This window comes from Neopsephotus bourkii, unplaced genomic scaffold (genome assembly GCF_033783945.1).
Source record: "Neopsephotus bourkii isolate Nb327-2 ecotype Australia unplaced genomic scaffold, CSIRO-AGI_Nbou_v1 NB_1350, whole genome shotgun sequence".
In the NCBI taxonomy this organism is placed as follows: Eukaryota; Metazoa; Chordata; class Aves; order Psittaciformes; family Psittacidae; genus Neopsephotus; species Neopsephotus bourkii.
The window spans coordinates 785,982-798,598 of NW_026901829.1; the positions used below are offsets into that span (position 1 = coordinate 785,982).

Below are 12,617 nucleotides of genomic sequence, written 5' to 3' on the forward strand. Positions count from 1 at the left end.
TGAGTGTATTTAAGTAAAATAAAAACGCTTGTGTGATGTAGAATAATTACTTGGTAATTATTTCTCATTTCAAGGTGCCTATTATTGGGGTGCAGTAACTACACAAATGCTGTTTCTTACAACCAAGAATACCAACAATGCATCTGATAATGTATCTTTGAGTATTCCCCAAGCTTTTGTATCTTAAGCCTATGTTGCTTGGAAGTCAAAGACAAGGGAGTGTCTGAGTAGTACCTGAACTGTAAATTTCTCCAGTTAAAAGTAGGAAAGATCATACCTAACATTCACTTAAACCGTTCTCTTCCCTAGTTTGCTGATTTAAACCATCATCTTCACTAGCTTCCTGTTCAGCTGTCTCAAGTATGTGCGTTTGTACAACAGGATGCACTTTTCTGATGAGGAAAACAACTCCAAAACCACTCTTACATACTGAGGTGATAAAATGCAAATAAAATATTGTAAGTTTTAAAAGGACATTGAGACTTTTCTTTTATAGACACATGACTGAGAAATGTCAAATTTCCCCTTGTAGATTGGAACAATCAGTCTTGTTTCCACTGGCTAGAAAGGAAAACTTTCCAACCCCCATCATACAATTTAATGGAAATGCAAATCTCAAATCTCACTTTTGTTGTAGGCTTTCTGGAGAACATGCGAGGAAAAAATATTCCTCTAATCTAGCCATATTGAAGAACTTGCTGTCAAGTCATACTAGAAAGAAATGGAAAGGGAAAAAAAAGTTGTGCTTAAATGCATCTACAAGCATCATCTTATTTCAAAGCTAATTTTTAAAAGCAGCTCATTCTGACTGGACATTTTAGGTCTCATTTTGTTGTGTGTTTCACTTCAGTTAGTGATAGCAGGAGTGCCAGAGACTTCATGCCTGAAGAATTTAAAGATTACCACTGCACATCCGGCATGTAATATACAGTCTGCCAAGGGCAGAAGCATCATTCAGGAGCTATTTGGAAATCTCTAAAATACACAGTTCCAGTGAAACTTGTAGAACAATGAAACCTAGTTTTATTTTATTGGTACTATAAAAGGGTATCTCTGTGTGTAAGTGGTGCTTCATTATTTCTGCCAAAGTTGTATAAATACCACTGATCTACTCCAGAGACACATGCATAAATCTATCAGTGGAGCAATGTTCAATATTCAGCAATTTCTCCAAGAAAAAGTATAGGTCTTAGCATCATAGTCACATATATAGAATAGCTACTTCATTCATTTTGAAGTCATTAAGTGCCACAGAATCTTTTGTTTCTGTTCATCTGTGTACATGAGAGTGGACTTTCTGTGAACACACAGAAGAGACAGATGTCAATTCCTCAATCAATTATTCATGAATGAGCTGGCAACTTCTGTTGTCAGTACAGAGCTCAATGAGTCTTGCTTTCTGTCAGCCCTCTCTGTCACACCACAGACCTACTGCACTTGCAGAACAGACAAAACTCTTTGCAGAAGCAGATCACATACATATTACATCTGGTATTTGCTGGAAGGTCTGCATATGTGCACTGAGTGTCATGTGTCCTGAGGACCATGCACACAACAAACATTAGTAAGCTCAGCTTTTCACCAAAATGTGTGTTAGAAACATGGACGCCTCTTAAGAAGCTGGTAGAGGAAAGCAGACTGCCTTCAGACTGTCGTCAGGAGCACCGTTCATCTTTTCTGCAGGAGCCTTTGAATGGCTCAATCAATTATCCAGACAGATTACATATGACCCCCAAGCTATGGCTCATTGATGTCTGATGAGATCAAGCAGATGATTAAAAATGATTTCTCATACCCAAGATCTTTACATCAACAAAATACAGAACTTGAACCAACACAAACATAAGAAGATAAGAAAATGTAAGATTTCATAAAATGAGAGGATACTGCACAAGCAGGAGTGGGTGCTAAGTGCTCTATTAATACCCACCAAAAAGAAGATTAATTATTCTCTATAGTTGTTGAAGTAAATTAATCAGAACTTCTTCCCCCTGAGATCAGCTGCTGTTAGTAACTGCTAATCTTGGTCTCACTACCAAAACATGTTTAAATTAATCTTTCAGACTAGAGAATGCTTTCCCATTCCTTACTTGGAGAAGAACAATAAAATAGAGACATCTGACAGTTGAAGGTTACAGTTGATTCGGAGAAAACTGCAGGAACTCGTCAACAAAGTTTTAAGTTGACAAGCAGGTATTCTTTATTGCGGCGCTGGGAGACATGGGGAATAGCTCCTCCAAGTGTGTCTCTCCCAGGCATCAACTAGGCCGTGATTATATTGTCCTTAAACATACATATTCATTAGATTACATACATTACATCATATTTCTTAGACAATGCCTCCTGTATGCATACAAAAATGTGGTAGTGGGCTTTCGGACCCCCAGTGTTTTTTTCTTCATCGCTTTGTTTTAAGATCACTGTCATATCAGTAACCACCAGGTGGTTCTGGCAAAGCTTATCTTAGTAATTTTGTTTTCTCTATAGTTGCTAACAAAGCCTAACCTTCTTGAGGTTACTTATTTACAACCCTATTTTTCAATCAACCCCACTCTTCACAGTCCATAAGGCATAACTGATGCATAGCAAAATACTGATCTCAATTTTAACATGTGGCACTATCTTTTGAACACTCAATTTAACCAATGGGTTTCCAGAGAAGATTTACGTTTAAGTTGTGATTTTCTGTACTTTGTGACCATATACAAGATGTAACTGAATGTTTCTTAACTAAATAAAGGCAGAACCCAATCTATTATAGTTATGTAAGCAAAAAAAGATATTTTAAAGCTTTCGTTTAACTCCAAATACACAATTATTTCTCATTCAATGCAATACTATCATTTTCCTCTTCTGTTTAGCTGTGATCAGCATTTCCCTGCTTTTTATCAGTGTGTAACTATAAGTCACTGAATCTACTTTCTGCTTTCCTCAGCATGAGCAATAAAGTTTACACAACCAGTAGAAATGTTATGTGAAGAGAATTAATACCACAGAGACATCAAATTCGAATTAGCTTTTTCAGGTATTTTCAAATGCTCTTGAGTCCTTCAAAATCATTGCTGTTTCCACCAAAATTTACAGAACCCTTTCTGTTCTTCAGAAAGGAATCTGCTCCTCTGTCAGAATTTATTTTCTTAACAAGCCCACAAGCTCACAGTCCACCTTCATCTTTATGCCATTTATTTGCCTCCGTAACACACTCGTTTGATCATTTCATCCCCATTCCAGATGCTTCACAATATAAAATACCCCACACTTCCACAAGTGAAGCCGTTGCTCAATAAACACTTGAAGGCACTTTAAATTAGTGCAGCCAGACAAAAGCAAGCCTTGTCTGCCTCTAGCTGTTGGCCATTTGCTCTCACACCCTTCCTGGTACTGGACATAAACACTTCTGCAGCCATTCGGTACACCAGGCCAGGGACTTGAGATTAAAAAAAAAAAAAACAACAAACTGTTAGTTTTAACTTAGATCACTCCCCTAATTTAGTTAACTGCATACAGCAATGCCTCCCTTGACAGAGGGTCAGGACAGTGTGGGAGCAGGGGAACATCAGCAACCGCTGCTTTCACCAGCATTGCCAGCTTACATTCGCTTTTTAAACAACTCTGAATCCCAACCTGTAGAAACCCATCCCTTCCCTGGGAAGACCAGCCAGACGAAAGTGCCACACTGGCTTCAGTAACTGAGCTGGCTGAAGATGAACCGGTGCCCCTACCCATTCCTACAGCACAGTGTTATATTTCAGCCAGCTCCCCTCTCTGAGGCAGCTCATTGTGCAACTCGCAGTGCAACTGCAAGGAGGTCAGGAGGGATTACGGCTGGATTGATTTACTTGCTGTGGAGCATCCTTAGGAAAGTAATGACATTACAGGTTGAAGTTTAACAAAGACAGGAACGATACAAAAGATAAAAGCACAATAAACCTTTTGTCTTTCAAATGCTGGCAGCTCAGTAGCTCGGGAGGGACCAGACAGAGGCCGATTCTTGCTGTTACAGGAGAAGTACAAAATTTAAGACGCCACTACAACAAAATTTTACGGTTTTCATATACAATCCTAGCCACGTGCTGGGCTAGTCAGAATTAGCACTTTGTCATTTTCATCTGTACACACAGCTTTTCAATCACCATCTCTGGAAATGCAGTCTTTGCTTTCCAATTCTGAATTTTACACAAGAGAGTAACACTTGGCCTCGCTAAATGTAACATCCAAAATATGGTAACATTTACAAACAAATTATCTTGGATTATTATTATCATCAGAGCAGGTAAGTCAGGCACTTACCTCCTCTGCTGTCATGTACTAAGCAAACTACTTCAAAAGAACAGAAAAGATGGATTGGATCTGTAAGGCCTTTGTAGAGCCTGTGACTAAATCCCCAGGGACAGCTATGACTTTCTGAAATAGTAGGCAGGCAAAAGCAGCCTACAAAGCCAGACTAGCCATGGTGCAGCGCGATTTACATGAGGACTCTGAAAGAGGGCTCTACATTCAATGGTCCATAATGCAGAAGCCCTCCTGATCTGCTGCCCATGCTGAATCACAGTGACAGCACATGCTGTATGTTGTCATTTGTTTGGCATGTGCAGCTTGCCCGCTTCCCAAAACATATCATTTACTTAGCAATCTGTACCAGCACTTCCATAAAAATGAACTTGTGCTTCAGTGCTCCGAGTGCTACACGGCAGAAACACTGCTGATGAAGAAAATGAAAAATAACCCACACACAGTCATGCAAAACTCAATGAGAATAATAAATAGTCATGGTCAGAACAAATTTTGAATCTCTTGTAAGGTCTTCAGATTCCTCACCACACCAGGACCAAATGCAATTTCACAAGCCTTCCATATAAGAAGCAGAAAATTCTCCAACCGTACCAGTAATTCACATGCTAAATTAACACTATAATTATCTTTTTCTCTCTTCCATTATCAGTTCATAAATGAGACCACACAGCCTACACTGCAGATGCATGGTGGCATACATCAACTTAAATACCACTGCTGCAGTACCATCCTGCGTTATAAAACAGCTGCTACTTCCTATCCTGTGCACTGCTGGTGCTTCTCAAACTCCTGCTCAGCTGTACAGCTGTTTTATAACCCAGGTTATCACCCTGCCTTTTACTGAGTAAGGGTACAGCTATGAGTCAACAGGGGTCTCAGTCACTGGAGCCTGCACAACAGAGAGGATACAAGGTAGGGACAGGGAGGACAGGGTGAGACAGCAGCAGCCAGTGGTAAAAATCATGTTTAGCTACCATGGAATCAACAGAAGCTGGAAGGAAGGAAGGAAGCTGAAGATTTGGGTACCTTAACAAAAAACACAGGGGCATCTCAATGCTTTCAAAAAGAAAACCTCAAAAAACAGCTGGAATTACTGGCACCCTGCAGTTGCACCAAGAACAGCGACTTTAAATATCAATTTCTAACCTTCTTTAAAGTTTGTCATCCAACTGATGAAAGTTAACGCTCTGTATCTCTACACCAGTATTTCCTACTCCCTGTGTAGGCGACACACAGCATCATCTTTATTTCCAACACTCACTTTTAACTCTAAGTTCAAAATGATAATGGGGACAGTTAGGGGTTTTCCCATTATGAACAACATGGCTTCTTTCTAGAGATGAAATACAACATACAATATGTTCTGAAAGGTAACTTCATTCTTAATTTTGCCTTAAATTGCTGTTCCCTTAAAATATTTTCATATTTTTGACCCTCTATGAACACAATCAATATAACAAACTTTAAGTACTACTGAATAACACAACAAGATGATTAACTAGGAAGACAACACTAAATTTACACACGCAAATCACAGGTTTTTAAGTGCCAAAATCGCACAAAAGGGTAACAAAAGTATGTAGGAAGTCAGTAGACTGCTAACTTTGAACCTGCCCATCAGCCCTGCTCTAACTTCTTCAAAGCAGGAAGGATGCCTTGAGTTACAGAACTGGAGACATTGAAAACAGCTCTTTAAAAATTAAGTAATGAAATGCTTTATTGAATATTTTCAGATATACCTGAGAAAAAGACAAAAATTGGTCACAACTGGACTTGATAAGTCTGAGTTCAAAAGCATTAAATTTAAGTCATCTCTCCACCCATGTGATAAGACAGCACATTTTGACACCTGTGAACAATGGCAAAAAAATAGAAATTAACAGATAATGCAGTTCAGGGCTTCCTCATTTCACAAAACTCACAGATTTGTAAAAGAAAAATGAAGTACCAGTGTGGCTTCATTCCACCACACCAAACAAGGGAAGACATTTTCCCCCACATCTCAACCACTTTGAAGCAAAGTTAAAATGACCAGATACGACTTTAACTGGCTACATTCCTGCCGAAGATGCAACAGCTGCCAACTATGAAAAACCCTTGTGGACTTGCTGGAGAACAGGCATGAACAGCACACTCCACCTACATGCTAGCTCACTGCAGTAAACTGCTTTCAACGTCATAATCTCCTAACTAAGAAGGAACCAAGAGAAACAGCATCACTGCAATTCACTTTCTGTTTCCATTGCTTTTCTAATTCATCTTTCCACTCAAGATATTGAGGACCTTCCAACTGCCTCATTCCTGTGGTTTCTCCATACAAAAAAAAAACAACAACCCCCCCCCCCAAAAAAAAAACCAATAAAAAAACATTCAGGAATGAAAAACAACCTTCTGCAAATCTAGAATAATTTTACAAAACATTTATTTACAAGTTCTGCTTAAATGCCACACCAAGATCAACAGCATTAGTATAATGCACCTGACAGCATCACACTGGAGAGCTTTTACACCATCTTATTTTTGAAACTGGGACAGAAGAGTTATCTGATCACAACCACTTACAGAAGTACAACAAGCTTTTCAAGTCCCTTTTTCCACTATTAATAATGTTCCTCAGGGACACATCAAATGGTTATCTCCCATGGCATTTCAGTTAAAGAACCAAGAAAATCAGTGTATCGTTCAAAGAAATGGTTCTACAAGAAGAACTGCTGTGCGGAAGAAAAGTTTCAAATGAGAATTCATGTGGCCTCATGCACCATACCTAGAATTCAAGCAAGACTGTGATCAGTGGCTGGCCTTTTTACCACTAGCTCAGATAGAATCTTTATAGCCATGTACACACACATATATATAAAATCAATGTGCACTGTACTGCTTAAATCCAAAGCAAAATGTAATACATTCTGGGATCAAGTATGAGACCTTTAGGAGTATTTATACAGAATGATAATTCCTGCTTTCTTTAGAGGAGTAGACTAGACTAGCACAACCTCAACAGGCTCCCAAAGATGAGCTAGCCTGAACAGAATCAGCACTACAAGCAAACTCCCAGAAAGGATGGCTCTGCAGAACACATGCCCAGCAAACCCAACCTAACCACTTCAAATAATGCTCAGTTAATTAGAAGAGGAAAAATAACTTTTCAGAGATTCTTGTTTTCAAAAGCAAAGAATTTTCACTGGGTGAAGGTCTATACTTCCAATACCAGCCGCTCCCGCCCCCAGGAACAGCATTCCTCTACACAGTGCCCCCCCCTCCTCCTCACTACCTCTATCTCCAAGACACAATGCTGGGAAGTGAAAAAAAAAAAAGCATCAGAATAGCTTAATCATCCAACATGTCAGCTAAGCCTAGCAGAACTTTAAGCTGCACTCTTGAAAAACTCTTCCATACTTCTCTGAATAAGGATGAAGGGGATTTGCCTTACCACTCCTGCCTAATCCTAACCCCCAAATCCTCAAGAGTTCCACACAACTCCATCATCAAAACAGTCTGCATTCTTAAGTAAAACTGTCCTATTAGCAAAACCAAATGGCTCAAACAAAGGGCTGCTCTCCCATCATAAAATACTTATTCTCATGTTAATTTTAGGGATAATAAATCTCTAATCTAAAAATCTGGGGGGTCTTTTTAATCAAACTAATTTCTTATGGCTTTGGCTGTGACTCTTTTCCTCAAAGATGAGCCCAACCAACGACAATGGATACAAAGGGCAACAAGACACCACCCAATCTAATTTAGCAAATGTAGAAAATGGCACTTGCATGAAGGACAACACATGCACACTGCTCATATGGCAGAAGTTTTGATGGTGGTGCTTTGAATTTATACACCAGGAAGTTTCTGAAGCAAGAAAAAAAAAAAAAGATACTTGCAATGGGCTACCTTGGCAGCTCGAACCCTTGTTGGTCCCCTGTTCCAGACAGAAATAATCTCTTACAGGACATCAAGGGAGAAGCTACAGCCTTTCTCCCTCCTTCTTGCCCAGCTCATTGATACATAGCTAGAGTCACCTTCTCTTTTTCCTCAAATCAAGCCACCTCTCTTCCAAATCTATAGTTCGAGGACATCATTAGATACATTCAAGCCTGAAGTTCACAACTGGAAAGTTACCGTAGTGACCAAAAGGGCCAGACGGTTATTTGCAAGATTAAACAAAGTTTAAGGAAATAAAGCTCAAGGAAACAAGGTTCACAAAAATCACACAGCTAGTTCTAGTCTTCTCAACTGTCCCAGGAACATCTGAACTCAGCACAGCAGGAGCAAAATGCCATACTTCTGTGACAAAGGCACTAAGACAGTACAGTAAGTGGCCGGGAAACTGCAACAGTTGCCACAGTTGTTTGTTTCAGCCACCAACACATGAATGACAAGCTATTCCAGGTCCTACAGAAACACAGAGGCTAGGCTGATGGATCACCACGTGCCTGATTCTGCACTGTCCACAGCCAAAGCCACCGTAATCTGTTGCACTGCCGGATGGTCAAGCAGTGGAGAGACCAGGACCACTGTGGGAGAGAAGGAGAGGGCACACAGAGGATATGAAGAGGAGCAGGAACACACAACAAATCCAGGAATATTGCAGCTCAATCACAAAACACAAGGCCATGGAAAAGTATTTAATTAGGTTCAACGTACAGAGTCATTAGTTCTTTCACTCAGCTTTTTAGGTCATGGTAACCCAGCACCACACGTTCAAAAATTCTTTGCTACATTAAAGCAAACATTTTTAAGCTACAGTGATGAATCACTTTTTTGTACTTTCTTCAATGAGGTTTGAGCACATAACATCATCATGGGTTGGTATTTGTTTAGAACAGAACAGGAGAATCACATTCAAAAACAAGCATCCAGAGTTAGGGGGTTTTTTAAAGGAAAGGTTGCAAACAAATCTGCTTCGAATCACTTGTGAATCAACTATAGAATCTGAAGTTTATTTGTAACTTAAGGCTTTATTCCAGTTTTATATGCAAATCAGTATCCATTAGGAATTCCAACAGACAGCTACCAAACTCCACGACTGATGACAGTTTTTGCCCCAGTCTTCATACCTTCAGAATAACTTAAGACATTACTCAACTTCTACTTTGATGAAAGCTAAGCAACCATTTCTTTTAGCTGTGTTTTTCTAAATCCCCCCAAAAGTTAAACTTAACTAATGAAAAGGCCATTCCAAATTTACGACAATAGCTGAACATCTGTTACAAGCACTGTTTCTCAAAATTTCAAGCCACAAAGATCAGGAATCTTACATGGCGCCAGCTTGTTTAATTACATGTAAAACAAATAAAACACTTGGAAGTATTTCTGAAATACCAATTTCATTGCAACCAGGAACTAAGTCACTATAGAACTGCATCAAATTTACAAGAGCGTTTATCCAAATAAAATGAAGCTTGTCAATAAAGAGGTTCCCCTCTCAAAAGCAAGACTTCTGTGCAAACAAGAAGGATCACTACATTGAAATTCTGGGTAGAAACTTTTCAGCAGTTTCTCAGAGTACAGAAAGGTAAAGAGAACAGCATACCTAAAAGCTTGCTGTCCATGCAGTCCCACTTTTTGCTGCATGGTCCCACTCCCTTTAGCGCACCTCTGACTACTCACTGGGCCAATCCGACTCAGTAATATTGAGGAAAATTATGACTCTTCCCTCCCCCACACAGTTATTTCAGTTTTCTCCTAGAATAACAAACTCAGTCTGCTCACCAAAAGGTCAGGTAAGTGTGAGGTCAGCACTAGTACCTGGAGTGTGATGCTCTTACAGCATGAACCTTGCTGCTACCTGACTCACTCAGCCACAGTCTTCAAAAGGCTAAATGTTAAAATTGCCCAATTTCCTCTCAAAAGCAAATGGGACTTCTCCTCCTCCATCATAAATTAAACACAATCAGGTACGTCAAATGCATATTAGCAATATCTGCATATGTGTACAAGAACATACTTAAAACTAAATGCAGTTAGCTTGAAATCAGAGGAAAAGGTAAGTCAGCTTGACTAGCTTGATCTGTGGATGCATTTCTGACCTTTTCCATTCAAAAAAACCTAAATATATATTTAACAGTACAACACATACACTTTTTTATTCCCTTTGTGCATTTTAATACAGAGTTTGGGTCATTCAAATACATTTCCATCTCTCCTTGAGGTACAGAGAAAGTTATGTGAAAACAAGAGCTGAGTTTCCAAAACAAAGCAAGACCGGTGCAAGAAGCAAACAGAATCGAAAACCATAAAATTTCTCTTCTCAACCCCTGCATTCAACAAATGAAAGTTTCAAGATGCTGTCAAAACATTCACTCCCAACACTTTCTCCCAAGCATATGATCAAAGTGACAGTTACTGCGGCATCCTCTGATCTTCTGCCATGAATTGACCAAATGGTGCCTCACAATTTTCGAAGTGCTAAAGCCTAATGAACTTATTCCACCCGAGGAGGCCAAATCTCACCGATTTCTCTTAAAAAAATACTAAAAACCAAACAAACTACCCCTTTCTATCACACATTCTAGACGCGCACCCCGTATACACTTCTACATGCCCTTGGGCACGTGTAACTTTATTTTCAGAGCAAGCAGAATATCCCCTTTATCCCCTCCTGGCTCACACCACTTCACACACCGCCTGCGGAGGAAGAACCCAGGGTTCATCCACGGCTCAGGCAGCCTCCCCCAGCAGCTGGCTGTGGCTCAGACGACAAACCCCAGCGCACCCTCCGCTTTCAGACTGCCCTTGTGTCCCTGATCTACCTCCGCAGCCGAGCGCCTCCCGCCCCTTCGGCAGCTACCCTCCCGGGTGAAGCCCTCCCGCCCCCCGCTCCCCCTGGGGCTGGAGCTGGTCAAACCCCCCACCTGAGGGAGCCCCACACTCCCCGACGGGGCAGCCGTCCCACAGGGTGGGAGTGAGGACGAAGATAAGGGGGTTTGCCGGGAACAGGGCTCTTCTTTCGTCCTTTGTTGGACAGGGAGGGGGCAGACTCGAGGAGTGGGGCCACATACTAAGGGGCAGACCAGAGAGGGGGGCTCCCCCTCTCGCCATGCAGCCACGTTCCAGAGCGTGGGCTTCCCTCGCCCAACGCCGCCCTGACCGCCCGCTCTCGCACCCACCTTTCTGCGCCCCGGTGCCCTGCGGCAGCAGCAGCAAGAGCAGCAGGCTGAGGCAGAGCGGCGAGGCCGCCTGCCGGGTCCCCGCAGGGAGCGGCCGTCCCGGGCTCACCATGCCCCGCGGCGTACCCGGCAGCCCGAGGGCATCGCGGGCTGCAGGGCGGCCGGGCCCGGCCGCGTCCGTGCCCCGCAGCCGCCGGCGGGACGCGCCTGCAAGCCAGCTAGCGAGCTCGCGCCGCCAGCCACCCCCTACAGCCGGCCCAACCGCTTCCGGGTGCGCGGCGCTCCCCTGCTTCCTGCCGCTCCCCCGCTCCGCCGCCGAGAGGCCGCCCCAGGTGCCGCAGCGGGCCGCAGGGTTTCGACGGCTGCTCCCGGCCTTAGCCGCGCCCTGAGCGCCGCAGGGGTGCGCAGGGAGGCGGGCGGCGCCGCCGGGGCGGCCTGCTCGGGGTTAGCGGCCCTGAAACAGGATCCCTAGGAATCAGCCCCTACTCTTTATTCCATCTCTGCCCTCCTTAACGAGTTGACTACGAGTATTTTAACTTACCTCTTCCCCCGAAGTACAGATTAAGTGAGGCAGAATTAACTGGAAAAAACAAAACTCCCTGGAAGCACTGCTATTGCTGTTGTTAACAGAAGAGGATAAACTGGTGTCATAGATCACACACACATGAGAATTCAGCTCTAGAAAGCATGGGATCAACAGATAAGACCCAAGCCACTGCAATTTTAGTTCTTGTTATCTAGCTTTTGAACATTTACAGTGTGTCATTGAGAGGCTTGCTTTAGAAGGATAAATTCACCCATAGGGAAAAGATACTTAAAAAAAACCTTTCAAGTCTTAGAATCATAACAAAAAGCAAAATAGCACATTTGCAGAGACTTGTGGTAGCTCTTACCATACTGAAACAGTTCCCTATGGTTGTCAAGAAAGCGTATTTTGGGGAAAAGCATCCTGAGCTCCGGTAGGATAAAAGAATCACCTTTCTAACACCATCATCATCATGGAAGGGAGCACCTCGTTACCTGTTTTTTGGTGGTAGATGAAAGAAATGTAATTTTCAGATGCTGATGAAACATTGTATCCATGCTTACCTACAGTCCCAGCCTTGCTTCCTCCTAGGGAACAAGAGCAGCACCCACATAGACATCATTTTACACTTCTGCCAACTTCAGAATTGAAACTTGCTCAGCCTTCCACTGACCATACTCTCACCACAAAGC

General features: G+C 42.2%; 1 protein-coding gene across 2 annotated transcripts in view; it reads right to left on the reverse strand.

The window, feature by feature from the left end:
* Nucleotides 1-11,591, reverse strand: part of DCBLD2 (discoidin, CUB and LCCL domain containing 2) — a 43,810-nt gene extending 32,219 nt beyond the window's left edge. Inside the window, exon 1 of one of the 2 annotated variants that reach the window (XM_061366581.1) lies at nt 11,400-11,591. In XM_061366581.1, coding sequence (XP_061222565.1) covers nt 11,400-11,511 — 112 coding nt within the window. In that variant the 5' untranslated portion in view covers nt 11,512-11,591. Of the gene's footprint in view, nt 1-11,144; nt 11,347-11,399 lie in introns of those variants that run through there. The other variant, XM_061366580.1, reaches the window with a different exon arrangement.
* Between the last annotated feature and the right edge of the window lie 1,026 nt (nt 11,592-12,617).